The sequence below is a fragment of the Pezoporus wallicus genome, unplaced genomic scaffold (genome assembly GCF_028554395.1).
Source record: "Pezoporus wallicus isolate ANWC-B61680 ecotype Strahan unplaced genomic scaffold, APGP_CSIRO_Pwel_v1 contig_2348, whole genome shotgun sequence".
Lineage (NCBI taxonomy): Eukaryota > Metazoa > Chordata > Aves > Psittaciformes > Psittacidae > Pezoporus > Pezoporus wallicus.
The window spans coordinates 2,529,305-2,556,875 of NW_026636985.1; the positions used below are offsets into that span (position 1 = coordinate 2,529,305).

General features: G+C 57.1%; 3 protein-coding genes across 5 annotated transcripts; 2 read left to right on the plus strand and 1 right to left on the minus strand.

The window, feature by feature from the left end:
- Positions 1-277: 277 nt before the first annotated feature.
- On the plus strand, positions 278-10,552 carry NCAPH (non-SMC condensin I complex subunit H). Of its 3 annotated transcripts, XM_057402582.1 has the most exons (17): positions 278-409; positions 494-575; positions 873-965; positions 1,583-1,721; positions 2,424-2,542; positions 3,737-3,926; positions 5,035-5,126; positions 5,277-5,482; positions 5,900-6,048; positions 6,552-6,659; positions 7,158-7,276; positions 7,591-7,698; positions 8,337-8,495; positions 8,802-8,921; positions 9,173-9,258; positions 9,553-9,628; positions 9,996-10,552. In XM_057402582.1, the coding sequence occupies exons 3-17, from the start codon at positions 918-920 to the stop codon at positions 10,053-10,055; spliced, it is 1,779 nt and encodes a 592-aa protein (XP_057258565.1). In that variant the 5' UTR covers positions 278-409; positions 494-575; positions 873-917; the 3' UTR covers positions 10,056-10,552. The 3 variants fall into 3 exon arrangements, with proteins under 3 accessions (XP_057258565.1, XP_057258563.1, XP_057258564.1); XM_057402580.1 differs by lacking the exon at positions 278-409 and having other exon boundaries at positions 499-575; positions 9,179-9,258; XM_057402581.1 differs by lacking the exons at positions 278-409; positions 9,173-9,258; positions 9,553-9,628; positions 9,996-10,552 and adding an exon at positions 9,004-9,148 and having other exon boundaries at positions 499-575.
- A 666-nt stretch (positions 10,553-11,218) lies between these two features.
- On the minus strand, positions 11,219-19,101 carry LOC130595657 (serine/threonine-protein kinase 10-like). The gene is made up of 19 exons (XM_057402589.1): positions 18,906-19,101; positions 18,125-18,289; positions 17,708-17,756; positions 17,358-17,507; positions 17,211-17,283; positions 16,620-16,814; positions 16,331-16,412; positions 16,124-16,246; positions 15,562-16,029; positions 14,053-15,078; positions 13,820-13,944; positions 13,006-13,129; positions 12,655-12,831; positions 12,422-12,545; positions 12,219-12,343; positions 11,945-12,142; positions 11,751-11,828; positions 11,552-11,665; positions 11,219-11,452 (listed from the first exon to the last, which is right to left on the minus strand). The coding sequence occupies exons 1-19, from the start codon at positions 19,050-19,052 to the stop codon at positions 11,360-11,362; spliced, it is 3,636 nt and encodes a 1,211-aa protein (XP_057258572.1). The 5' UTR covers positions 19,053-19,101; the 3' UTR covers positions 11,219-11,359.
- A 2,278-nt stretch (positions 19,102-21,379) lies between these two features.
- Positions 21,380-25,827, plus strand: ARID5A (AT-rich interaction domain 5A). The gene is made up of 6 exons (XM_057402583.1): positions 21,380-21,493; positions 23,697-23,868; positions 23,958-24,010; positions 24,094-24,191; positions 24,284-24,431; positions 24,604-25,827. Exons 1-6 carry the CDS (start codon positions 21,464-21,466, stop codon positions 25,825-25,827), a joined length of 1,725 nt encoding a protein of 574 aa, XP_057258566.1. The 5' UTR covers positions 21,380-21,463.
- The last annotated feature ends 1,744 nt before the right edge of the window (positions 25,828-27,571 follow it).

The window sequence follows — 27,571 nt, forward strand, 5'->3', positions numbered from 1 at the left end:
CGCCCCCTCCCGTAGGCCCAGGCCCCGCCGCGGCCGTTACGCCCGGCGCCCTGCGCGCGCACGGATTCAAACCCGGCGGGGCGGGGCGAAGCGCGGCGCGTTCCGATTGGCAGACGGGCAGGCTGGCCGCGCGCTGATTGGCTCGTATGGGGAGGAATGGGCGGGGATACCGGTGGCTAGCCCCTCCCTTTCCCGGGCCTGAGGCGAGGCGGTGCGGCGCGGGCTGTCGGTGCCCCGGGGACAGGATGAGCACCGCGGCCCTGCGGTCCTTCGGCAGCTCCGGCACCCCGGTGCTGGCCGAGTGCCCTCGGAACGATGACGAACGGGAGAGGCGGCAGCGCCGGCGCTCCAAAGCCACCGACCTCCACCTCAGCAGCACTGACTCGCCGCGGGGCCTCGCCTCACCCAGGTACGGGCCCGGTGCGAGGGGCTGTGAGGGGGGGGGGGGTACGTGGAGGAGGAGGAGGGTCCCTGACAGCCGTGTCTCCCTTAGGCAGGCGCAGGCAGGCCCGCAGTGGAGCCACAGTCAGATCGCGGATCACTACAGCACCTGCATCAAGCTCTCCACCGAGAACGTGAGTCGGGGCTCCCGGTCCAGCCCCTCTCGCACCACCGCTGACAGCGGTCATGAGGCCGCTTGGGAGGGGGGGTTAAACTCCTTGAGCCTTGGCTACGTGGTTATTCTCCATCCTAGCCCTCAGAGCCACGTCCCTGAGCCAAACCGCAGGCTTCTGCTGCTGCCTCCCCAGCAGTAACCAAGCAGGACGTGGAAATGATCATATCCTGCTGTAAATACCCCATGGGGTGAGGGACCAGACTCTTTTGATGCATCATTTGCCAGGGGATCAGTTCCGAGCTGTGCTTTGTTTCAGAAAATCAACACGAAGAATGTCTTCGGCTTACACCTGATAGACTACATGACAGAGATCCTGAAACAGAAGGACTCTGAAAGGACCAACTTCAAGGTGAGAGGAATCACTGCCTGGTCGTGGAGGTGCTTTATTTGCAACTGGCATTTAGCATAAGGTTTAGACAATAACAAACCTCAAATAATGCCAAGGTAACTGAGCTGGGGACTAAATATACCTTTTAGACACAGCAGAAACTTATAGTGTGGAATCCTTTTGTACCACAGAAATGAAAGGCTTTCGGTGATGGTCCTTCAAAAGGAGAGCTTATTTAAAAGAAAGGCTTGTGAAGCTTCTGAGGTAAACAGTGGGTGATAACAAGGAGCAGCAAAACAAGGCTGGAAAAGAAAGGAAGATAGTGTGGTTAATTCCCAGTATAATTTTGATCCAGGATGGATCAGAATAAGAATTTTTCTGGGACAGAGGCTTTCTCACTGTAATAGTTGACTGATGCTGGGGGGAAACTGGATTCTTGGGTGAATGAACAAATGGCAGTGGCCTTGAGGAACCCCTGAGCTAGCTCTGTTGTTGATGAAACTGAGGAAGGGATGGCAAAGAGTGCACAGGTTTTTGCTTGTACTACAGAGCATCCAGAAGTTCAGGTCTGCAGAGTCACATCTAGAGGAGACTTTTTGCTCCATAACTGTAACCCAGCTCTTTGTACCTCCCGTCAGGTAGCAGCGGGCACGATAGATGCCAGTGGCAAGATTTACTCCGTGCGTGTGGATACGATTCATGTGGATGTGTACAAAGTGCTTGGAGGCTTGAACAAGGACACAGCACCCAAAAACTCTGTAGACAGCCCAGGAGAAGGTGTGCCTTGCACTCGTTTCTGTTTAGCTGTTTCTGTTCCACCTGCACAGAGGGGAAATGGTGGTGTACTTCCATAGCACATGTGAATTTGGAAACACTTTGTACATCCCTTGAGTAGGGAGGGTTGAGGTGAGACCCTGAATTTGTCACTCAATCCTGTATTCAGCTATTGGGCCCATCAGATCTGAATGTAAACCAAAAGTGGCCTAACCTTTGTAAGAAAGAACTGCCTCCCTCTTTGCTTTGAAACAAAACCCATGCTGTGAAGATAAAATAGTCCATAAAAAGAAACACAGCATCCAACCAATGAATCATACAATGGTTTGAGTTGGAAAGGACCTTAAGATCATCCATTTCCAACCCCCTGTCATGGGCAGGGACACCTCACACTAGACCATGTCACCCAAGGCTCTGTCCAACCTGGCCTTGAACACTGCCAGGGATGGAGCATTCACAACTTCTCTGGGCACCTGTGCCAGTGCCTCACCACCTTTACAGTAAAGAACTTCTTCCTCATATCTAACCTGAACTTCCCCTGTTTAAGTTGAAACATGGATGGATTCTGCTGGTAGCTACCAGGTGACTTCATGCCCATTGGGTTTTGCGTGTTTGTCTTGCGAACTGAAGTAAAAGCTGTGCTATCCCTCCATAGGGTATTTTAGTGAGTTTTCTGAGTGTAGCTTGTTCTTCTTTTCGTTTTAGAAGACAGTCAAGCTCCTGAGGTTGTCAAGAGAGTTCAGGCAAAGAAAAAGCACTCGTTCAAAACCATCGAGACGAACCTGAGCAACATCAACGTGTCGGAGGCTAGTCGCAGATGTGAGGTGGGTGGAGGGAGGCTGCTGCAGCAGCCGTGTTCTGGGGAGGAAAGGAGATGTCACCTCATCTTTCTCATTTCTTAGCATGCATTCCTCTCTTGGGCTCTAACACTCACGTGTATATCTGTGAATCCTGCTATTAGAGCAAGGGTGGGTCTGGTCATGGGTGTTCCTCCTGTGTGAGGAAACTGGGGGAGCTCTCCCCTTGCTGAAAAACATGGGATCACAGAATCAACCAGGTTGGAAAAGAGCTTTAAGCTCATCAAGTCCAATGGTTCCCCAGAACTGCCAAGGCCACCACTGACCCATGGCACTGAGGCCTCGTCTCCATGGTGTGTGAACACTTGCAGGGACGGTGACTGCAGCCCTACCCTGGGCAGCCTGTTCCAATGCCTGAGCACCCTTTGGGGAAGGAATTGTTCCTCAGCTCCATGTAAACCACCCCTGGTGCAGCTTGAGGCTGTTTCCTCTTGCCCCATCCCTTGTTCCCTGGGACCAGAGCCCAGCCCCTGACATGCATGGGTCATTCTCCCTTCAGCTCTGTGTTTCAAAGTCTCCTTGTCCTGGGTTCAGCTGTAGCAGTCATTTTTTCTCCTTCTTAGCAGCTGATGCAGTGCTGTGTTTTTGACTTTAAGCCTGAGAACAGCATTGATAACACAGTGATGGTTTTAGTTGTTGCTAAGTAGTGCTTACTCCGATCAAGGACTTCTCAGTCTCATGCTCTGGCAGTGAGGAGGGGCATGGGAAGCTGGGAGGAAGCAGAGACAGGACACCTGACCCAAACTAGCTGAAGAGGTATTCCATACCACAGCATGTCATGCCCAGTATAGAAACTGGAGGGAGTCACCCAGGAGGCCCACATTGCTGCTTGGGTCAGGCTGGGTATCGGTCAGCAGGTGGTGAGCGGTTGTATTCTCTCCCCTTGTTATTCCCCTTATCATTATTACTATTGGTGGTAGCAGTAGTGGTTTGTGTTATATCTTAGTTACTGGACTGTTCTTATCTCAGCCCATGGGATTTACATTCTTCCCATTCTCCTCCCCATCCCTCTGGGAGCCAGGAGGAAGAAGAGGAGGAAGCGAGCGGCTGCATGGTTCTGAGTTACTGGCTGGGCTTAAATCATGACACCCCTGCAAAAACGTGCTTCACCCCTTCCATCTTCTCCGTTCCCTGATTCTCTGCTTCATTCCATACCTGTAGATTGATCCCATGTTCCAGAAAACAGCAGCATCATTCGATGAGTGCAGCACAGCTGGAGTTTTCCTCACTGCGCTGCGTACCCAGGACTGCCACTGTGAGCTGCTCTTCGACTCGGAGATCATCCCTCTTCCTTCCTCAGAGACCCTCACACTGCCAAACACCAACCCTGTGAAAGTGATGGATTTAAAGCGTGAGTGCTGGTAACCACTAAGAAAAGGGGCCCATCGAGACCTTTACATCCCTTTTGTCTCCCAAGTGTGCTCATTTTACTCTCAGCCAGCTTGACTCATGCTTTTGTTCACTGCTTGGCCACTCTATGGCACCACTGCTAGTGAAACTGCTGGCTAACAAGACTTTTGTAGATGTTAGATCACTACAGATCTAAAGCAGATCTGTCATGTAGCATGCATAGGTGGCCTAAGCTGTGCTGCAGTTGAGATTAGTGTATTCCAGGCTAAGGACTTAACTTGTGGAATCCTATAATGGTTTGTGTTGGAAGGGACCTTAAAGCTCATCCAGCTCCAACCCCTGCCACGGGCAGGGACCCCTTCCGCTAGAGCAGCTTGCTCCAAACCCCTGTATCCAACCTGGCCTTGAGCACTGCCAGGGATGGGGCAGCCACAGCTTCTCTGGGCACCCTGGGCCAGCGCCTCAGCACCCTCCCAGGGAAGAGCTTTTGCCTAAGAGCTCATCTCAGTCTCCCCTCTGGCAGGTTAAAGCCATTCCCCTTGGCCTGTCCCTGCAGGCCCTTGTCCCAAGCCCCTCTCCAGCTTTCCTGCAGCCCCTTCAGGCACTGGAGCTGCTCTCAGGTCTCCCCTTCAGGAGCCTTCTCCAGGATGCCCCAGCCCAGCTCTCTCAGCCTGGCTCCAGAGCAGAGCTGCTCCAGCCCTCCCAGCAGCTCCATGGCCTCCTCTGGCCTCACTCCAACAGCTCCACGTCCCTTTTGGGCTGTTGCCCCAGAGCTGAACGCAGAACTGCGGGGGGGGGGGGTCTCACCAGAGCAGAGGGAGAATCTCCTCCCTGACCTGCTGCCCACAGTGTTTGAGCCTGTACATAACCACCAAACCCCACTGCTCTGATAAGATTCCCAGTGCTATGCCCACCCTGGAGTTAGGGTAGCAGTTGAACTCTCTGCTGAGAAATGAGCCAGCTGCTTTTGCTGTGAGCCCTGCACTGCCCTACGTGCAGGAAGAGCTGCCTACATGTGTGGTTTTAAGAATGATTGGGTGCCTGGTGCTTTTAGCTGTTGGTTTCTTCATCCTGTGTTGATCTCTTGCCCTTGCTCTCCTTGTCTCTAGCCCTTCTAGCACAGTGCACTGAAAAACGCCCCATCTGCTCTTCACTGGCTGGTTTCCAGTTTACAAAGTGGGATGCTGAATCCAACGATGAGGTATGTTTGTTAGCTCTGCACTGGGCGGGATACCTGAGTTGTATCCACGCTCACCTCCAAAGCGATCACTGAGTTACATGGAGCAGTGGGGTGTTGTGCTGCAGGACCACTGCTAGCCTGTGTTTTCCTGAGCACCTTCTTCTCCTGCAGTCAGTGTCAGCCCTGTTGGATAAATTCAAGAAGAGTGACCAAGTGTTTGATATCAACGCAGAGGTAGACAGTGATGTGGAAGACTGTGCTCCCATCCTGCCAGGTGATGACTTCAATTCTGACTCCCCCAGGAACACACCAATAGACAAGATTGGGGAATTCAGAGAAAACGTCAACTCCTTTGGAACAGTCTCCCAGAGGACCGGGTAAGTAGTCACTGAGAATCTATGGCTTTGCTTTGAGAGGGCATGACAACTGCTGGCATCTCTCTGGGGATCTTTTATTCCCATGTACATGTTTCCCATCTGGCTGTAGCTGTTTTCTGTGCAAGCTTTGGGTACATCCAGGAATACATTACAGTAATATCTCTGCTCTCTAAGAGGACCTTTTTGTGGGGTCACGTTTGACTGCTTGTGTGCTCCCTCTGCTCCCCAGTTTCCAGCCTGCCCTTTGGCAAATCCACCTCTGTTTCTGCAGCAGCCTCACGAGCTCCATAGTTTAGAGTTCCACACAGAGGGAGCAAGCAATATCCTTACAGAGCTGATGTGGATATTGACTGCACACCCAGGCCCTATGTGCGCCAAAGGAATGATTTCACTCAGCAGCATGTGTGCTCTTCCCAGAACTGACACAGCCTCTTTTGGAACGGGAGACGTCGGGACCATGTGCCATTATGTTTCCATGAAACCAGGGGAATATTCCTACTTCAGTCCCCGGACTCTGTCGATGTGGGCTGGCCCAGAGCACTGGCGCTTCAAACCTCGGCACAAGCGTATGTATGTAGAGACAGCAGCTCATGTGCTGCCAGGTCCTGCTTCCCTTTAGGCAGCATCTGACTCATAAAGCAGGGACAGTGGAGAAGGGGACAAGCCTGCCTGGCTCTTTTCTAGCCAGCTGGGAAGCAGGACTGAGTTCAGACACCACGAAGGCTCTCAGCCACATGCCGATCCTTCTAAAGTGTTCTCTAGTGTTTGGGTGATGATGCTCGAAGTTGAGAGGGTGTCTCACCGCAGCAACAGGAGGTAGTGGTACTAATACAGCTCCTGCTGTTATTTCCCACCTCCTGCATAAAGTCTGAAGATTAAGTTACACTTTCTGCTTCTATAAAAAGATACTGATCCCTTGAAAACGTGAAGCTGAGAACACACTTGTTGCTTTCCCACAACAAAGAGGAAAGGTGACCTTTCTGTGTGGAGCAGATGCTCAAGTTAGGAGTGAGCTTGTGGTTCTTACTCTGTCACAAAGCACTGACAGTTTGCTTCCTTTCTGCTGCAGTGGCTGAGTCTGAAAAAGCGACCAGGAAAAGGAATGCAAAGAAAGCGTTTGAAATAGACTTTGATGAAGACATTGACTTTGAGGTGCATTTCCGTAAGACCAAGGCACGTGCTGAGTTTTTGCCTCTTTCTGCTCTCTCTTTTATCATGTCAGTGTGGCTGGCAACTGTCAGCTGCAAATGGCCCCTGTGAAACTGGCTCTGTAAGTCTTCTGACTCCAGGTCACCTTACAAGCTGAGGGGTTTACCCACCTTACGGTGGAGAATCAGGCTTAATTTCTCCTGGCTTAAACCCCAACCATTAAAAAGACCCTATGGATCCAGCTCCGTGTCCCAGTGTGCTGCACAGAAACCATTAGGTGCACCACCTAGACCAGTGTGAACTCCTCCTTGCACATGTCTTAGAACTTGCCCCCTTTCAGACTGAGATATGAATTATTTAGCTTAAATAAGCAAGTTTTGAATACAATGAGTCAGAGTTAGACATTGTGTGGTTTAGTCTGCTTCTTCCCTAACACAGACAAAGACCTGTGTTCAAAGCACTTACTGTGTGTTTGTGAGTAGTGGATAGCTCATGGGCAATGGCATTTATTATCCCCCCCAGGCAGCTATAACTCTAGCCAAATCCATTCTGGAAAGCCAGAACGTGAAGAGCACCACGCTTCCCACAGACTTCCACTATGACCCTAACACCATTCTCCAGCTGTACCTCAAACCAGCTTTTAAGGTAAGAGACTTCTCTAAAAGCCTGTTTGCAATGATTCCATGCACAAAACCACTCTCCACCAAATGCTTGAAGTGCTTTGGGATGCTCCTCAGGGCTGGAGAAGAGCCACCCTGTCTCTCACTGAACTGACACACACTTGTGGATGCTGGAGTGGCTCTGCTTAGCTGGGGGCTTGCTATAGAGGGCTGGTTTGCAAGGAGGAGGAAGAGCCAACAGGCTGGGAAAAGGGGAGGTGGTGAAGAAAGAAGGTGCAGGTATTGCTTGGGCAATATTTGGAGTTTTTCCTTTGCTGACCCCTGCTCTTGTCCTGGAAGTTCTGCAGGATGCCTCAGCCAGAAAGTTCCTTGGATCATGAAGATGTCGTCGGCGAGTACGACTACAACAACCCCAATGACACCTCCAACTTCTGCCCTGCAGTGCAGGTAACTGGAACAAGAAGCTTTCTTCCTGATGCCTATATTTGATGTGTGATGGGAAGAAGCTGTATCCAGAATTAATTCCTAGTGAAAAAGAATTGGAGTTGTAGGGATCTCTGTGCACACCCATGTTCCCTCACCAACAACATGAACTAAACTCTCTGGCCTTGGTGTTTGCCAGTCAGTTTGCTTTAGAAACTCCATTCCAGTGCCCTAAAGCAGGAGCAAATGCCATTGATCACCTCCAGAGTCATCTTTACACAGTGAGGTTTGCTCCCAACTGTTCTGAGCTACCATTGAAAGAGATTTCTTCTCAAGCTTCAGCTTTTGGCCAGGCCAGTGCTGCCTCCTGAGTGCATTTGTGACAAGTCCCAGCTGGTCCCACAGTTGCAGGAAAACCCCTTCATCTCTGTTGTCTTTCCTTGGAGAACAGTCCTTGGGTATTCTGCACACTAGATCTCCCTTGTGTTTGGCCTTAGCCCAGCCTAAGTTCTGTGGGGAGAAGCTGAGTAATAACATTTTCCATGGGGAAGGTGGGCGGGTATCACCACCAACCTGAGAGGGTGGTGTTGTCTCAGTGCAGGACACTTCTGGCTCCTCAGAGATGTCTCTTTGTGGCCTCACCGCTCTTTCTTCTTCACCAGTGTGCTGACAGCGATGATGACAATGACCCAGTTCAGTTCACGGGCCTGACAGGGGAGTTCAACCTTACTGCCCATCCTGAGGTTCCAGAAGCTGAGCTCAACAGGCTTGTCGATATCACAACATATGGAGAGCTGAACCTCATTGCTGAGCCCCAGAAGGTAAAGATTTGTGTTGTCACTGAGTGAATTGCTCCTTGGGAAGGTCTGGAGCAAAGCCTCGCACCACCTTGGGTGGTTGGAAGTCCTGAGACAGCAGTTTCCCTGGTTTGCTGCTGCTGGATGCTTTGTACCCAGATGAACCCTTGTGTAAGAGGAGGGAATTAATCAAAGGTCTAGAAGTAAGAGAACATTCACTGTTGTTCCCAAGGAGAACCATGTTCTGATTGTTCCTGTGGTCCTGATGGAGGACAGTGCTCCTGCTTCTGCTCAGGTGCTCTCAATTCACCCTCTACTTCTGCTCCTCAGATCAACAAGATAGCAATTCAGTATGCAAAGACAGCCAAGAAAATGGACATGAAGACATTGAAGAAGAGCATGTGGAACCTCTTGACTGATGGAAGGGGGAAAGAAACAGCAGCAGCAGAGGTGAGTGCAGGAGGCACCAGATCCCTGAATAGCTCTGATGGCAAGAGAATGCCCTGCAGGTAACTAAGCCTAACTCCTGCAGAGACAGTCCTGGGCAGGTTGAGCAGCGATTCCTTTCTAGCAGCCTTGCTTCTATGGGATGGCCAAGAAGGAGAGACAAGAGTGTAACTGGGAGTGGTTTCTCTCTGAACACAAGGTGAATACTGGCAAGCAAAGTCTGTCTCAGCAGTGTCTGTCTTTTTGCTAAATAGATGAAGGATGCAGAGAAAGAGGAGGATGCCTCAACAATAGTAGAAGAGAAGGTCTTCAGCAGCATCACAAAGGATCTGTTTCACAGGTAGAGGCCCTAAGAAAGTCTGGGCTTAAGATCAGGGGTAGACTTCAGCTGAGCTCAGGCAAGCACCAACCCCTCTGTGTCTGTTACAACCCACCTGAACCCTGGGGCTGCCTGGGGGAGCTCTTGGCTTGCATTCAGCTGGGGGAATTGTTGCTTAGTGGGAGGGGAAAGGTAGAGAAGAACCAGATCACTGGGAAGGAGCTGATCTCTGGTGACCTGGTTCTTGCAGGCACGCTCCATCCATCAGGTTGCAGTAGGCTCTGGCCATCCTAACCTTCTCCTTGTCTTCTGTAGGCTGCCTTCCAGGATGGCTAAAAACCTGTCTGTCCCCTTAGCCTTCGCCTGCCTCTTGCATCTAGCAAATGAGAAGGTAAGTGCAGTGTGGACACAGGATATGTAGGAGAAGAGCCATTTTCTTGCTACATCAGGACTTCTCCAGTCCTGGTTTCATGCTCATTGTGAGCATAAATCAGGCTGATAGCTGTGATTAAGCACTTGTAGCATTTCCAGCCTAACTGCTGTCTGTCACTGCTTGCTGTTGGGTCTGGCAGCAGAGGGGAACACGTTGTTGTGAGCATTAAGAGCATTTCAGTCTCCGAGGGAAGCCTCAGCCTTGTGTGTGCTGATGGGGACAGAAGGGGCTGGGGTTGCTCTGAACCCTTCATCACGTGGGTGTTTGCCAGAGTTTGGGGAAGAGTTTGGTTTTGGTGAACTTGGCTTTTCTTTTCTGTTCCCAGAATCTGAAGCTGGAGGGCACAGAGGACTTGTCTGAAGTCTTGGTGAAAAAAGACAACTGAGCCCTGTGTGCTCAGCTCCTCAGCTGGCTGGTGCTCTCTGGACTCTCTCATCAGTGGTAGGCTTTTCTCCTCCAGCACTGTTGCTGTGAAACCTCACTGGTCTCTGCGCTCCCAGAAGAGTTTAAATCAAGGATGTCCTACCTAAACTTAGGACCCATACAGAGCGATGGTTGCAGCTCTGCCATCTTCAATCCATCAGTTCTTTCCTGGGTCTGGGTAGTGAAGTTCCTCCATCTCACTGTGAACCGAAAGGCTCCTCTGTGTCACTCAACGTACATGGACCGTTACCAGGTCTCCACTTCCTCCTGTTCCTGTCCTGTTCATCCCAGAAAACGATTTACTTTTTATACTGAGCTTAAAGGTAATAAATAAATTGCTACAGACTTTGCAGATGGGCCTTTGAGGTGGGGAAGGAGGAATCTCCAAACCAGGGAAGGGATTAAAACAAGAGTGTTGGGGAGCAGCAGCAGTCAGGGAGCATCACCAGCCAGGACCCAACAACGTGAGCAGCACCAACCTGGAGATGGGGGCGAGCTTCAGCCAAGAGCTGAGATCACCCCACAAGCTCCTGGTGCTGAAGCAGGTCTGAGATCAAGCAGAGAAGCGAGTCTGAAGGGCAGGGTTGAGTCTGAGGCAATGCACAGCTTAGGCAGGGCCTGAAGCCCTGGAGCTGAGCTTTGATGGCGCTCCTGGGTCGTGATGTGGCTGGGCCCCTCATGAGGCTGATCAAAGCCATTAGGGCTTATTAGTGCCCTTGGGGCCCCAACGAGGTGGCTGGAGAAAGGCTCAGTGCACAATGCTGCCAGCTCTGCCTTTGAGGTATCCCAGGGCCTGAGGCTGAGGATGGGACCCCCATAGAACAGAATCACCATGGAATCCACCAGGCTGGAAAAGACCTTTGGAGATCATCAACCATCACTGCCAAGTCTACCACGAAACCATCCCTTGAGAGCTGGCCCATGAAGGGCAGGTTTTGGGGCACAGAACACACTGGTGGGACACAAGATGAGGGGGTTTAAGTAAAATAGTTACAAACAGGGACTTTTATTAATGAAGGGTGTATTTCCTGGAGCTCAGCTGAGGGGAGATCCACATGGGAAGTATCCACAGCTTCCACACCAGGGAGCTTCTGGGGTGATTCGCCCACACCCCAGCCCCTCCAGCAAAGCGAGGGTGGGCTTGGACCCACCAGCTCCTGATCCATACCACATCCTGCCCAGCACCCCAGGGCTGCTGTTCCCCCCGTTGCCTTGGAGGTCTTTAAGGCCCGTGTCCCAGAAGAGCCGTGGGTCCTGCCTGCAGTGTCAGGAGGGGAGTTGGAAGCACTGAGTGATGCCGGTGCTGCTGTGAGCACTGTGCAGCTCCAGCAGCGCGTTCTGCAGCTCCTCCTCCAGCACCTGGAGAAGACAAGCAGCGCTGCCATGACCCATTCCCATCCCTGCCCTCCATCGGGAGCATCCCACGGAGGAGATGCTTCATGCTGCAGGAGCACTCACCTCCATGCGGGCCGCCAGCCGCTGCCTCCATGCACTGAGCTCCATGGCGTGCTCCTGGTCCAGCCGCCCCAGCTGCCGCCGCTCCTGCTCGGCCAGGAGATGCATCTTCTCGCTCTGGGAGAGGGAAGGTCAGGAAGGTCCTCAAGAAAAGGTACCGAGGGGGTAGGAAGCCCCCAGGGTGAACTTTCCCCCCTTGTACCTGCATCTGCTCCAGCTCTGCCAGGTTCTCAGCCTGCTGCTGCTGTAGCTGCTGCCACCTCTCCTCCTGCTGTGCCAGCTGAGGTAGGGGACAGCCCACATCACTCCCCATCCCCTAAAAGGCACCACTTGGAGCTTTTGGGCTGCTCTCCCCATACTTTGGGGAGCCTCATTGGCTCTAGAAGGTGCTTGTACCTGCTTGGCCCTCTCGCTCTGCTTGCCCCCAGGAGCCTCCTGCATCTTCAGGTTGTCCTTGAAGAGGGTCAGGCAGGTTTTGGTGGCCCAGCGCTGGCTTTTGAGCAGCTGAGCCTGCTCCTGAGCCTGCTCCTGTGCCTGCTGGCTCCTGAGCTCGTCCAGCAGGAGCTGATGGAAGCGGCTCATCCTCTCCATCTCCTGGGAAAGGGTTGGGAGGATGAGCCAGGAGAGGGATGGGGACCCCATGGGGCTGGTGGAGCAGCTCCCACCTCACCTTCTCGTGGCGCTTGCGGAGCTGCAGCCTCTGCACCGCGTGCTGCTCCTTCACCTGCTGCCTGAAGAGCTGGTACTTCTCCTGCAGGTGCCCTTGCTCCATGCTCCACACCACCGACTCGCGGGCTGATGGGCACAGCACCATCACCACCACCAGGAACCTCCCTAAGAGCCCACCATCCTCCTCCTCCCAGCCCAACCCACCTCTCCTGAGGCTGTGAATCCTGGTGCTGTACTCCCAGTCAATGGACATCATCTTCTTCTTGTGCTCCTGGACCACCCTCTGCAAGGCTGCGTTGAGCTCCTCCTGTTGCTGCTGCAGGAACCGCTGCTCATGGGGTGAGCAATGGAAAGCCTTGGCCCCAGCACCCAGGGGAGCCGGTCCCCATGCTCCAGGTGGCACAGACAGAGGAGCCAGCGCTGCTCCAGACCCTCACCTCTCTCCCATCACCCTTCAGCTCCTGCATCCTCCTCCCACAGCCCTTCTGGAGGGCCTTGAGGCGTTTGGCCTCCTCACGCAGCTTCACCGTGTACTTGAGCTCCTGGTGCTCCTTCAGCTGCCGGTGACGCCGCTCCAAGCTCTCCACCTCCCGGTCATAGAACTGCTTCTTGCTCTATAACCATGTGCAGATACGGTCAACGGGGCTGCAGGGACCACAAGAAGCAACCAACACCCCCCCAGACCTCAGTGTCTCCCACAGCAGGACCCCAGCCCGCGTCCATTCCTGACCACATCATGGCACAAGGGATGGTGATGATGATGATGATGATGGTGATGGACCCGTTACCATCATCTCCTGCTCGATGTGGCGGAACATCTGCTCCCGCTGGTGGTGGAACTTGTGCTCCAACCGGCTCTGAGCTCGCTGCTCCTCCTTCTGCAACACCCGCAGCTCACGGAGCTCCTGGCGCCTGAAGGTGTGGGGCGAGATGGGGCTGAGGGTGGCCCCAAAGGCACCTCTCTCTCTCCCGTGCAGGGAGCAGCTCAGTGCTGGTGAACAGCATGGAGAACAAGAATGAAGATGGGATGCCCATTGCCCATTGCCTACGTGGTGGCCATACTCATAAGCTGCCTCTCCATAGAATGGGTTGGGTTGGGAAGGACCTTGGGATCACGCAGTTCCAACCCGCTGCCATGGGCAGGGATGCCTCACACTAGACCATGTCCAACCTGGCATCTCCCCATTCAGCCTCTCCTCCTCTCCTTGGGTGACACAAGGGCTTATGGGAGAAGATCTTCCCCTCTTCTTTCCTTAAGGTGCTGCTGGGCACACCAGATGTGGGGCCGGGCACACCAGATGTGGGGCTGGGCACACCAGATGTGGGGCTGGGCACACCAGATGTGGGGCTGGGCAATGCTTTGCCTCCTCATGGGTCCCTACTTCCCTGAGGACACAGGGAAGGGCTTGCTCATGGTCTCCTGCTGGAGTAGACCCTGACTATGGAGCCAGATGGGTTTCCAAGCATGGTGATGGAGCACTTGTGCTCTGCATGGAGCCCCTCAGACCCATCTCCTGCACCCTTTCCCCTTGGCCCCTGGTCCTCCTCGGGCAGGAACGGGTGGAAGATGCCTGCTGGCCCCTCCACCTCCACGTCACTCACCGAGCGGAGCGCATCATCCCATCCCTCATCCCGGCCTTGGTGGTCGCTGCGCTCACGTCCTCCCCGTCCACCCCAAACCTGGGGGGTTCCTTCACCATCCCTTGGAGAGAGGCAGGTTCCTGCATCTGGGAGCAATGGTTCTGAGCTCAGACAACCCAAAACCACCCAAAACCCCAACCTGGGGGCCCATGCAAAGGGGGTCACCTTCCCATGGCCGCCGGCAAGGTTCTCACCTCCTGGGCTTCTCCAGCCAAAGGGAAAGGCTTTGGTGCTGCAGGGAGGACGCTTGGACCTTGCCCATCTGCAGGGTGCTCCTCTCCATGCCTTGCTGTGAGGGATGGATCCACTTCCCACACTGCCTGTGCCTGGGAAGAGACCCAGCCCAGGGCAGCGTTGAACCTCACACTTTGTATGGCCTTTGGATGTCCACCAAGGGCCTCCTGGGGCTCTGGCGTTGCTCCCTGAGCCTCCAAACCACTCCTTTCCTCTCCAGGTCCAGCCTTTGATGGCCCTTCAGGAGCTGGAGCAATTTGCACCCCTTCTTCTCCAAGCTCTCCATCATTTTCCTCCTGTTCTTTCCAGTCATCCTCAACTCCTGGCTTGTCCCTGGGGCTGTTCCCCACTTTCTCTTCTGTTTCTTCTTCACCAGGCCCCAGGATCTCCATGGAGGAGGAATTCTGGGTCTCTTCCCTTGCAGGTCCCTGCCCTGCACACGCTGCAGAGGTTGGCTCCAGTTCTTCTCCTTCCAGCATCCCTTCCCCAGCTCTGGCCTCCGCATCTCCCTCCGCTTTATGCTCTCCAGCCAAAGGCCCTTGGACAAGGTCCTCTTCCACCCCAGGCTGAGCATTGCCTGTGGCTTCCTCCTCCCTCCTCCCCACCTCCTGCTCACCCGGGTCCATGGGATCAGCGCTGCCCTTCAGGTCTTGCAGTGACCAAGAAACCCGGTACCGATGCTCTGCCGGCACCTCGGAGCTCTGGGGTTTGCTCCTCATGGTCCATGGTGCCGCCAGCTGCCCCACGGCTGAGGCTCTGCACCAGTGCCCACCCATGGGTGCAGGCAGGGCCAGCGAGGTGCAAGCAGGGTCTCTGCTTGATTCCTCTTCTGCATTGCTTTTGGGGATGGAAGTGGGGCTTGGGTGGCCTTCAAGACACCCCTCCATGGGCGTTTTGGCCACTGATGATGTGTCAGCACGTTGGGTTTCCTCCTGGGGCTCTGCCGTGGGTCCAACCTCCTCTGCCTTGAGTCCAACCTCCTCTGCCTTGAGTCCAACCTGCTCTGCCTTGAGTCCAACCTGCTCTGCCGTGGGTCCAACCTGCTCTGCCGTGGGTCCAGCCTGCTCTGCCGTGGGTCCAACCTGCTCTGCCTTGGGTCCATCCGGCTCTGCCTTGGGTCCATCCAGCTCTGCCTTGGGTCCAACCTGCTCTGCCTTGAGTCCAACCTGCTCTGCCGTGGGTCCAACCTGCTCTGCCGTGGGTCCAACCTCCTCTGCCTTGGGTCCAACCTCCTCTGCCTTGGGTCCAACCTCCTCTGCCGTGGGTCCAACCTCCTCTGCCTTGGGTCCAACCTCCTCTGCCTTGGGTCCAACCTCCTCTGCCGTGGGTCCAACCTCCTCTGCCGTGGGTCTAACCTGCTCTGCCGTGGGTCCAACCTCCTCTGCCTTGGGTCCAACCTGCTCTGCCATGGGTCCAACCTCCTCTGCCGTGGGTCCATCCGGCTCTGCCTCGGGTCCATCCGGCTCTGCCTCCAGCTCTTGCAGCCCCCCAAGCTCTCCTGCCCGCTGTGGTGCTGAGGGGATCTCAGCCACGCTGCAGCGGGTCCCCGGGGGGCTGATCTCCTTGTGACACCCTCGAGCTTCTCCTCCTGCCTCTGCTGGGACTGACGTCCCTTGAGGAGCATCCAGCGGCATCACCTCCATCCCATTCAGCTCTGCCCCGGGCTGGTCCCTAACTGCTTCCCGGGTCCTCAGCCCTCCAAGGAACGACCTGCGCCGCATCAGCTGCAGGAGCTCGGCAGGTCCCTTGGGGAGCCTCACGGAGAGCCTGGCCTCGGGTGAGGATCTCATCTGCTTCAGGACGCCCGATGCTCTCCTGGTCCTGGGCTCCGCCACCACCGGGGCATCAGAGGAGATGCTCAGCCCCTCACTGACTCTCCCCATCGCAGCCAGCGGTGCTGGGGGGCAGGAGGGGTCTCCATGCTCCTGCCCCCCAGGCTGTGGGGTGGACAACGGGGGGAGAGATGAGGCTCAATGAGCTCATGGGAAGGGATGGGGGGATCCCGCACCCAGCCAGGCGCTACCCACGCACCGAGAGGACCGGGCCTTCCTCCTCATCCTCTTCATCATCAGCAGCAGCAGTAGCAGCAGTCCTGGCCTTGGCCACCAGCTCCCGGAGCGGCCACTTGTCCGAGACACCCATCACAAAGGGGTGCTGGGTGAGAGCAAGGGAGGTGGCTGGGACCAGCACCAGGGATGGGTCCACCACGCTGGGCCCACAGCAATGGGTGCTACCCACCTGCAGGAGCTGGGACGCTGACCAGCGCTCCTCGGGGCTCTTCTGCAGGGATCTCCTCAGGAAGTCCTTGAAGTCTTCAGACCTGCGGGATGGTCCCCGTCACCCCTCTGTGGGCCCTATGGGCCTTGGGGTGATGCCCACCAGCATCCCCTTCTGTGGGCAAAGGTGCTGCCTGTGGTACCCCTGGGGCTGGGCTTGGAGGAGTCGCAGCCAAGCATCCCCTATGGGCCAAGAGCCCACCCCAAAGAACACCTCCCCTTGTCACCCGTGTTGGGTGCTGGGAACTCACCACCTCTTGGGGTGCCTCAAGGTGGGTGGCTGGGACTTGGTGATCTTCAGCAGCACCCGGAGGGGGTTCAGCTCGTGGTAGGGGGGCTCCATCTCGGCCATCTCGATCAGGGTGATGCCCAGTGACCAGATGTCAGCCTTGTAGCTGTAGGGGCTCTCCTTGGACATCTCACACTGCACCACCTCCGGGGCCATCCTGTGCGTGGCACAGAGGGAAACGTGTCCAGCCTGCCCTGGGCTGCTGCCTCCTCCCGAGACCAAACCCAGGTGACAGCCCTGCAGAGAGAAGAGCTGAGATTCAACCCCAGCTCTTCCAATGCTACCCCGGGAGGCCTCGAACCCACCAGTGTCCTCCCCATGCACAGCCTCATGCAACTGAGAAGCCCACCCTGAAGCCATCATTAACTGGAAGAGGAACAATCCTCTTGCTCTTAATGGTGGCCTTGGCAGCGCTGGGGAATGGTTGGACTTGATGATCCAACCCCATTGATTCCATGGTTCCAATCCAATTCCTTGAGATGCTTCTGGTGTTGTGAGCATCCCCTGGGCTCCCTCATCCCAGCATCCCTGTGCATTCCCCACACACACCTACCAGTAAGGGGTGCCGATGAAGGACACGCGCCGCTGGCCAGAGCTGGAGTTCTTGGCCGAGACCCCAAAATCAGCTGCAGAGCAGGAAGCAGCGGTTGGAGATGATCCCTGGAGCATCCCTGTGCCCTTTGGGACCCCCGGGACTCACCCAGCTTGATGTCCCCATCGAGGGTGAGCAGGACATTGCCAGCCTTGATGTCCCTGTGGATGATGCTGCAGCCGTGCAGGTACTGCAGTGCCAGCAGGAGCTGCCTGCAGGCGCCTCGGATCTGCTGCTCGCTCAGCCCCTTCTCCAGCCCTGCCATCAGCACCAATGAACCCCGCTGCCAACGAGGCCCAAACCCCGGGGTACCCAATGGAAGATGCATCCCAACCCGTCCTCCCTGCTGGAGATGCTGCACGACGCCAGGAATCGCTTCCACACCATGGAATTTGGCCATCCCATCCCAAATCCCACAATGGCCAAGCATCAAAAATGGGGGGGGGGGTGTGTGTTACCCAAAATCGCTGCATCCACGGCCCCTCCTGGACAAAACTCCACCAGGATCTGCAAGGAGAAGTTCCCCACCCTGGTCTGTAAACGTGCTCCTCCAGGCAGAGTCCACCAGCCCTGGGATGCTGGGGTCCATGCCCTGATGGTGGGACCATGGTCCATGCCTTGATGATGGGACTGTGGTCCATGCCCTGATGGTGGGACCCCAGTCCATGCCTTGATTGTGGGAGCCTGGTCTGTGCCCTGATGGTGGGACCCCGGTCCATGCCCTGATGGTGGGACCCCAGTCCATGCCCTGATGGTGGGACCCCCGTCCATGCCCTGATGGTGGGACCCCAGTCCATGCCCTGATGGTGGGACCCCCGTCCATGCCCTGATGGTGGGACCCCCGTCCATGCCCTGATAGTGGGACCAGCACTCACCCAGAGCCGCCCGTCCCAATAGAGCGCATCCAGCAGCTTGATGATGTTGGGGTGGTCGCAGCAGGCCAAGATCTCGATCTCCACCACGTGGTCCTCCAGCTCCTCCTCGCTCGGGGCATCAATGACCTTGGCGGCCGCCAGCACCCCCGTCACCCTGTTCTGTGCCTGGGGGGGGGGAGGTTTGATGTGGGTACCAAAGCAGCAGCCCCATGGTTTGTGGTGAGGGGTGAAGCTTGGACCCATCACATCCCACCCCCGGTGCTTGGTGCCACCAAGGCAAACGCCAGGAGCCCACTGTCACCAGGGATGGGATGAAGAGGGATGTGCGGTCACGCGGTGTGATGCGGCCATGCCACCCTGCATGTCCCAGAGCACGGAGCATCCCGCTTGTATGGATGCTGTGTGGACCCTTCATCAGGGACTGGAGCGACAGGACAAGGGGCGATGGGTGATGGGTTCCAACTGAAACAGGGGAGCTTCAGGTTGGATTTAAGGAAGCTCTTCCCAGTGAGGCTGGGGCAGGCCCCACAGGAGCAGACCCATCACCGAGCCACCGGTGCCGGAAGGCGCCCGACGTTGGGTTTCCTGCCGCGCTCGGGCTCCTCGCTGTGGTTTTGGGTTAGAACCTCCCACCTCAGCCCCTCACCCAACCGAGGCTTCAAGCACCCCCAGCTCCCGAGCCGGCGGCTGTCCCCGTGCCAAGGGACAGGGATGGGGACCAGCGATGATGTGCATGGACCCTGCCACAGGGCCCCGGTGGGGTCCTGGGGGGTTCTCCTACCTTAAAGACCTTGCCGAAGGCGCCATCACCCAGCTCCCCCAGCAGCAGCCAGGTCTCCTCGGGGTCCACGTCCCTCCTGATGTGCTCGTGCTGCTTCGGGGGCTTCTTCTTCCCCCCAAAGCCAAAGAGCCTGCGGAGGAAAGCCATGGGGGCACCTCCATGCGGAGAACGGGGTCCTGGGGCCGGAGCTGCAGCGCGAGCAACCTCACAGCATCACAGCAGCATCACTCTTCCTCCTCCTCCTCCTCCTCCTCCCTCTGCGGCAGGAAGGGGCTGCCCCGGCCCGCGCAGGAGGTGCCATGAGGCCGAGGTGCCAAAAGGAGACACTGATGCTTCATCACATCCCACCCTTGTGCTCACCCCCTGCATCCCACCAAAGGGGTCTTATGGGGGTACTCAGCATCCCTCTGTGGGTGCACGGTCCTTTATGGCTCCAGCCAACAGCCAGGATTTCATTTTCCCCTTCTCCTTTTCCTCCATCTCCTTCTTCTTTCTCCTTTTCCTTCATCCCATCCTTTCCCTTCTCCTCTTCTCCATCTCCTTCTCCTTCATCCCATCCTTTTCCCTCTTCTTTCTCTTTTCTACACACAACCCCATGAATCCATACATCCACAGCACCGGGCTCTGTGGCTGAGCTCAGATAGGTCCCACGTGTGCTGGGTCACCCCAGGTGGGGTCATTAAACCTTATTAGTGCCCCACTAATTAACCCTGCATGCAAAGTCCCTCATGGTCAGGCTGATGCTTGGGGGGGTAAACTGTTGGCACCTCGTTTGCAGCCCCCTCTCAATGGGGGCACCCACCCACCCCCCCAGCAGCACCCAAAGGGATCCAGCTCTGGCTGCTCCCCCAAATCAAGGTGGTTTCTACCCCTTAAACACTGAACCCGGGTGCTGATGTGGCTGCAGCACGCAGTGGGATCAACCCCAGGAGCTCCACAATCCCAAGTGGAATAACGAACCCACCCTCATGGTCTGTGCTCCAAAGGGATGCGGGAGCCACCGGAGCTGCCCAATCCGGCACCAACAGCCAGGCTTTGATCCTGCAGCTCCTTCTTCCTTCTCCTTTTCCTTTCCCTTTTCCTCCATCTCCTTCCCTTTGTCCTTTTCCTTCTCCCTTCCCTTTGCAGCCAACGCTGGGCTTTGCACCCTGGCTGAGCCCCGACCCCTTTCACCTCACCTCTTCCAACCTCAGTAATTCCCCTTCTCCCTCCCATCAGAGCAGATCCCACTGGGGCCGGGTCCCACCGGGGACCCTCAGCATCCCCAGCACCCTGGAATCCAATGTATTCCCAGTGGGAGCCGAGCTCCCACTATCTACAAGGGGGAACTGAGGCGAGGAACCCCCAGCTCCAGCCCCCTCCCATTCTGCTTGAACAGAACCTGGATAAAACCCCAAAAAGGGGAGGTTTTGGGGGGGTTTTGTCTGTTTTCACCAAATCACATCATTACTGAGGTGGCTGCGGGCGCGTTCCTGCACCAAGAGGGTCAATGGCACCTCGTGTTCCTTCACCCCCTTTTCCAGCCCCAAAGGGGGGGGGACACAGGAGGCAGATACCCCCCACGGGCCTCCCCCCGCTTCTGCTTTCTCCAACTGTTGGCCCCAAATGAGTCACTGGGGGATTTCTCTTTGAGTTTCTCAGGACTCTCTCACAAACCGGCCCGGGGGGGGGGGGGGGGGGGGATTCTCGGGAGGCTGCTATGGGGTTGAGCACCAATGGGTGCTCTCCACTTCCAGCCCCTTGGAGAATTATGGGTGGCTTCGGTCCCATGGGGTTGAGATGCCTGAGCTGGGGACAAGGGACAAGTGTCCCTGGAAAGTGGTACCCAGTGCCCAAGTGATGCAGAGGGCTCCATTGCAGGGTGATGCTCAGCTCTGGGGACACCAGTGACTCCATCCCCCTTTGCAGGGGACACTGGTGACTCCATCCCTGTTTGTAGGGTGATGCTCAGCCTCAGTAACTCCATCCCTGTTTGCCGGAGGATGCTTAGCCCCAAAGACCCTGTCCCCATTGGTGATGCTCAGCTCTGGGGACACCAATGGCTTCATCCCCATTGACAGGGTGATGCTCAGTTCTGGGGGCACCAGTGACTCCATTTCCCTTTGCGGGGGACACTGGTGGCCTTATCCCTGTTTGCAGGGTGATGCTCAGCTCCGAGGACACCGGTGACTCATCCCCTATCGACAGATGCTGCTCAGCCCTGGGCACACCGGTGACTCCATCCCCGCTTGCAGGATGGTGCCCAGCGAAGCAGGGGGACCAGGACCGCATCCCCACGAGCATCCCACCCAAGGGTACCCATCCGTACCCCCAAAGCCCCGGTGCCGGTGGCGCTGCCACCGCATCGCCAGCACCGAGGGGAGCGGGTTGAGCTGGAAAGTCCGGTGCAGTCATTCGGGGAGGTGCGGGGCTGCGGTGGGGTGAGAACCCCAAAACACCCCTCGGTTCCGGTAACGAAAGAGTCACCCGCACACGCCAAGACGCCACTTCCCTGAGTGGGGGATGACTCAGCCCCAGTTACACCAGCACCGCCACAGAGCTCTTCCTCCGGCCGCCCCATGAGCCGCTCGGACACCGCTCCGGAGCCGGTGAGTACCGATACAAGCGGGGGTGCGGTCCCGGTGTTGCGGGGAAGGGGGGGTCCCGTTCCCCGCCACCCGTCCCCATCCCCTCGCCCCATCCCATGAACTCAGCGCAAAGCGCGGAGCCCGTCCGGGGGTGCGAATCCCAAAGCCAAGGAGGGATAAAGGGGGTGCCCCCCCCCCCCCCCCTCCCCATCCCGCTTCACCCCATGGGGGCACCCGCACCCCAAAACCCCTTCTCCCGCTTCCGCAGCAGGCGCTGGGTGATGTCAGGGGTTATTTTCACTCCGGGGCCGGGGAAGGGATGACTTCAACCCCATTACTCAGCCGCCGTCATGGCTTGGCGCGGCTCCGGAGCTATTCCGAGCCGTGACGCTCGGGGCGCTTCCATGTGAATTTGGGGCGAAAAGAGCCAAAATGAGGGTAAACGGGGCTGGGGGGGGGGCAGGAATGGGAGCGAGCCCCTAAGGGACACCGAGGGGTGTGTGGGGTGTTGAGGGGGGGACACGACATGGGATGAGTTGGGTCGGTCTCAGCCCAGCACCGTTAATTGTGATCACGTTAAGTTTAATTACAGCCCCAGTGGCACCTTCAGCCCCAACCGCGCTGGGTTTGATGCCACGCGGCTCAGTCACTTACCGGGTGCTTTTAGCCCCAAACTGGTTGATTTTCACCCCAAAAGACCCCCGGGATCATCACTTCGCCCTAACCCCCCCCCCCACACACACACTACACTTTCCTGCATGAGGAAATCACGTCAGTGGTGCCGGGAACTGTGTCTGAGACATGCAATCACAGCTGGGGCATGTAGGGACATGACATACATGTACATCACATGTACCTGTGCGCATACACACACACACACAGAGCACAGGCTGTGCGCCCCCCCCCCCCCCATGCCCTGGCACGCACCCACATGCGTGTGCTCACCTGTAGTCGCGTTACACACGTGCCCAGCTGCCCCATGAGGGCGCTCACATGTATGTATTCACCCGCACATACATGTACATAAGCGTGTACTCACGTGTGCGTGAACACGCCAGGGCACGCGTGTCCACACGGGCACATGTGTGCTTACCCACACACGTGAACACGCTTGATACATGTAGAGATACACGCCAGCAGCTGAACATACATGTGTGAACACGCATGTACACGCATGTACACGCACACACGTGTGCACACGCGGGAATACAACTCCCTGCCGGGCTTAGAGCGGGGCGGGAGGCGCGGGAAGACGAGCGGCCCCTCTGCCCAATAGGAGAAGGGGGCGTGGCGGCGCTGGCCAATAGGAGGGCGGAGGGGGGCGTGGCCTCTCCGCCCCGGGGTACCCCAAATTTAGGGGGGGGTGAACACAAGGGAGCACCTTAAGGTCACGGTGGGGTCCACCAGGCACCGAAATCGGCCCTTGGGCCGATTTCGGTGCCTGGTGGACCCCACCGTGACCCAAATCCCCCCAATTTAGCCTTAAATTTGGGGGGTCTGATCCTCCCCTTCTTCCCCCCACCCAGAATCCCTCCTAACCCCCCCCGCCGCCCCATGGAGGACACCCCAGCGCAGCCCCGAGCCCCCCAAGAGCCCCTTGGACCGGTGAGTTGGATAAGGATGCTGACACACTCCCCCCCCCCCCCCCATATAAGCATCAATGAAGAAAAGGGGGGGAAACAGCCAAAAAAAGGTGGGTTTGGGGGTGAAAAATGGGTCTGATTTTTGACAGAAAAGGGGGTTTATCATAGAAATGGGTGTTTTTTTCCCCCTCTTCCAACGTTGTTTTTCCCCTCTTGCAAACTAAACCAAAGCCTTAAAATAGTGCCCTGAAAATTCCACGTCTGCCGCGAGCCTAAAAAAGAAGAATTTAAGGGCAAAAAAAGCCCCCCCCCCCACACACACAATAAAAGGACTTTGGGAGCCGAGCAGCTGCTTTGCCCAAAAATAGCAACAAGTTTTCTAACTCCGGAAAATGTGGAACAAACAAACGAGGAACGTTTTTAATGGAGAAAGGAGGAGGGAAAGGGGAGGGGAGGGGGGGGGAATTCCTGCCCGTCTGTTTTCCTGGAAGCTGTTCCTCGTGTTCTCGCCCCATTCCAGTGCTTTGACCAACTTGGCGCTGGTCCCGGGGCTGCTGTTAACGAACGGAGAGCTCATTAAATGCTTTTAAGAAGCGGCCCCATGGGGTGCTGCGATGCTGCCTCATCATCGTGTCCCACAGGAGGCTCCGGTCGCTGGGGATGGCTCCGAGCAGGAGAAGCCGATGGAAGAAGCAACGAGCAGCGGGGAGAAGGAGAAAGAGGAGGAGGAAGCCTTCCTCATCAGCCTCTACAAGTTCATGAAGGACCGACACACGCCCATCGAGAGGATCCCCCACCTCGGCTTCAAGCAGAGTACGTGTGTCCCCAACCCCGGGGGTGGAGGAGCTGCCGGTGCCTGCCCCGCGTCCCCCTGACCCCAAGCATCTCCTCTCTATTCCCAGTTAACCTCTGGAAGATCTACAAAGCCGTGGAGAAGCTGGGGGCCTATGAGCTGGTGAGTGATGTGTGTGTCGTCCCCCCCAGCGCCGGGATGTCCCTTGGGGGGGGGAGATGCTCACCCATCCCCTCCCATTGCAGGTGACGGGGCGACGGCTCTGGAAGAACGTCTACGATGAGCTCGGGGGCAGCCCCGGCAGCACCAGCGCTGCCACCTGCACCCGGCGCCACTACGAGAGGTAGGGACAGGAGGGGCCGGCTCCGTGCCTCCGTTTCCCCTCCCGGTGCTGGTTCTCACTGCTGCATTCCCCCCCACACACCACCACCACAGGCTGGTCCTCCCGTACGTGCGGCATCTCAAGGGGGAGGATGACAAACCTCTGCCCCCCAGCAAGCCCCGCAAGCAGTACAAGGTCTCCAAGGGCACCGAGACGGGCGAGAAGGGCAAGAGGGGCAAGAAGGAGAAGGGCCGGGAGCAGGTACGGTGCCCCCCTCCTAGCCTGGCTCTGGTTTGGGAGCAGCCCTGGGAGCACACATCTCCTGTTGGGGTGCCTGGAAAAGAGCAAGGAGGGATGTGGCTGGTTGGGAAAGGAGGAGAACAGAGGGGCTCAGGGAGCCCGGCCACTACATCCCCATCTCCTTTCCCTGCAGATGCCTCCGGATAAGGCAAAGCCAGAGGCAGCAGCCGGCCTGGAGGATGCAGAGCGGGGCCGGGTGGCAGAAGGATGCTCCAGCCCGGTGGTCCTGAGCCCTTCGGGGGGGTGTCCTGACCCCTGCAGGACCCACAGCGAAACCTACAAGCGCCTTTTCTCCAGCTTCGCCTCCAAAGGCAACCACCCCATCATGTCCCCGCTGGCCAAGAAGAAGCTGCTGGCCCAGGTGAGCAGGGCAGAGTCCTTGCACTGCCCCAAACGCCCCATCGGTGACACTGGCGCCAGCCCCAAGCCCCTGGCCACCAGCTCCCACCTCGATGAGCAGAGGAGCCCGGAGCCGGCGGGAGCTCGGGATGCAGCTCCCGGCACAAGCAGCGAGGTGGGACCCATCACGGGCACATCCCGCTCTGGCAGAGACAGCCAGCCCTGCCCTCGGGCCGAGGAGGGAGGCCCGGCGCCCGCTGTCTTCACCGGCTGTTTCCACGCGTACCGCAGCGAGGTGCTGCCTCCCGGCCGCTGCCCCCCGCTCTGGGGGTGCTTCTCCAGCTTGAAGGACTTCCTGGAGCCCCCTTCCTCCTGCCCACCGCGAGCCAAGGAGCAGGAGCAGCCCCAAGACCTGCGGAGCAAAGCGGGGCAGCCGTGGAGTGGCGACAGGCAGCAAGTGGCCACGGTTAAAGGGTGCTGGGTGCCCCCCAGAGCCAGCTTCACCCCCGCCAGGGGCAAGCGCAGCCGGGAGCAGGAGGAGGAGGAGGAGGAGGAGGAAGAGGAGGAGGAGGAGGCAACCTTCAGCCCCAGCGTGAAGTTACGGGCTGGGCCCCCCTTCATCAAGGAGGCTGACGGCAGGGACACGGGGCGCCAGCAAGGGCTGGCCAAGCCCAAGGCCGTGGTGGCCACCCCTGGCTACGCCGCGCCGCTGCCGCAAGCCCCGGACGCTTACAAGGGAGCGATGCTGCATTTCCCGGGCAGCTTTGGGAGCCCGCTGGAGCACCTCAAAACCCAAGGGGTGCCGGTGGCACCGTCCCTCTCCATCAATCCCTTCATCATTCCCGCTTTTCCCAGCCCCTTGGTGGCCACCTCCGACCTGGGCACCGGCCCCAGGCACTACACGGTGTCCTACGAGAGCTCGCTGCGGCACCGGCACTACCCGGCAGCGACGTGGCAAAGCCAAGCCCCTTACACCCCCCGGCACGTACCGGCCTTCCATCGCCATGCCAAGCTGTAGTGATGCTATCCCGTGCTGGATCAGCCTCGTTCCCTGTGCAGGAGGGAGGCTGGGATGCTGCAACCGCTTCGGAGCCTGTGGCAACAAAGGGACTGAGAGGAGACAATCTGGAGCGTGTCATTTTTACTCTTGATCTTAGAGCTGTTTGTATCCACTTTGTTATGCTGGTGACTTAACTACCAATATCACAAGGTTATATATATTATATATAGAGAGAGATACATACACACATAAAAAAAAAGGGGAGCAAAATAGTTGTGGAGGTTTCTATTTTGCCAGGGATAGAATCATGGAATGGTTGGGGTTGGAAAGGACCTTAAAGCTCATCCAGCTCCAACCGCCTGCCACGGGCAGGGACACCTTCCATAGAGCAGCTTGCTCCGAGCCCCTGTGTCCAACCTGGCCTTGAATGGGATGGGGCAGCCACAGCTTCCCTGGGAACCCTGTGCCAGCACCTCAGCACCCTCACAAGGTGCCTCCATCCCACCCCCAGGGGTTCCTCAGGGGTTGGGACCATGTTGGGTGTCTGCTCCACACCTCGACTGGCCACAGGGGCAAAGGCAGTGACCAGATGCTGGATGGTTCTGACCTAGCGGGGCTTGGGATGTCCTTGGATCGGGGCAGGGTTTGGGGGCATCCCTGGATCTGGAGTGACCCCAGAGGCATTTGGTGATGCCATGGGGCTGGAGGGGCTTTTCTGCATCAGGTCTGGGGGACTTGCAGCTCTTTCACGGTGCTTTTTTGCCTCGAGGAGCTCCCATCGAGCTGTTGCAAGTGACCCAGGGGCTTTGTTGGAGCTACAGGATGCATCCGCTCACCACTGTCCTGGTGGTGCCCTTGAAGCCAGGCAGGACAGACAACAGCAGCACTTGTTTGTCACCAGTGAACATTACACCTTCAGGTGGAGCAGGAGCTGTTAAGTCAGCTTCTAAGCACCAATTCTGCTGTATCCATGGAAAGGAAAAGCTTTGGGGTATAAATTGAAAGAGGAGAATTAGCCCCATGCAGCACCGGTCTCTCCATGACTTGGGAAGAGCAGCACCAAGGTCCCAACCGCTCCTGGATCCTCCAAGCCTGGATGTTGGAAAGGCTTTACAGACACTGCAGACCACCCCAGGTGAACCCCAGGAGCTTCTCTGCCAGAACACATCCCATGAACCTGGGTTCATGGACACGGGCACGGAGCTGGGGTCTCCCCATGGAGAGCTGCATCCGCGCCTGGCAACGAGGCCACGGGAGATGCCACATCCCTGAGCTTTATTATTGTCATTGCAGCTGAGGAACTGTGACTTCAAGCCTGGAGGAGATGGTTGAGCTGTTAAAAACAGCTCAGGTCAACAGCAGACCCTCAAGGCTGCTGCTCTTCATGGTGGTGGCAATGGAGGCAAAGGGGGACAGTCCCCAGCAGCCAGACAGGATCCGGAGTGGCACATGTGTAGCCCAGGGCGGGTAGGGAAGGACTCGCAGCATCTTCCTCCTCCTCCTCAAGGAAAACTCTTATTCTCCTGCTCTTTTTAGGAATGATTCCCAAACCACAGGCTGCTCCCTGTTCCTGCCATGGTGGGTCCTGGCCTGGCCAAGCTGGGCCAAAAATGGGATCTCCTCATGAGCATCAGGATGAGGAAGTGAGCAGAGATGTCGGCAACATGCTGCCCTCGGGGCTGTCCCAGCACTGTGAATGCCACTGGGAACTGTGCCCCCCGAAAGCATCTTGGCCAGCAAAGGCTGCATCACTCCCCACATT

Coding starts and splice junctions, on each gene's coding strand:
- NCAPH (XM_057402582.1), top strand. CDS start 918: ATGACAGAGATCCTGAAACAGAAGGACTCTGAAAGGACCAACTTCAAG. Junction 3,927..5,034: donor GAAAGTGATGGATTTAAAGC/GTGAGTGCTGGT, acceptor CCTTGTCTCTAG/CCCTTCTAGCACAGTGCACT. Junction 5,127..5,276: donor ATGCTGAATCCAACGATGAG/GTATGTTTGTTA, acceptor CTTCTCCTGCAG/TCAGTGTCAGCCCTGTTGGA.
- ARID5A (XM_057402583.1), top strand. CDS start 21,464: ATGAGCCGCTCGGACACCGCTCCGGAGCCG. Junction 23,869..23,957: donor CCACCTCGGCTTCAAGCAGA/GTACGTGTGTCC, acceptor CTCTATTCCCAG/TTAACCTCTGGAAGATCTAC. Junction 24,432..24,603: donor AGGAGAAGGGCCGGGAGCAG/GTACGGTGCCCC, acceptor CTTTCCCTGCAG/ATGCCTCCGGATAAGGCAAA.
- LOC130595657 (XM_057402589.1), bottom strand. CDS start 19,052: ATGGCTTTCCTCCGCAGGCTCTTTGGCTTTGGGGGGAAGAAGAAGCCC. Junction 16,413..16,619: donor TTGAGGCACCCCAAGAGGTG/GTGAGTTCCCAG, acceptor ACCATCCCGCAG/GTCTGAAGACTTCAAGGACT. Junction 16,247..16,330: donor CAGCGTCCCAGCTCCTGCAG/GTGGGTAGCACC, acceptor GCTCTCACCCAG/CACCCCTTTGTGATGGGTGT.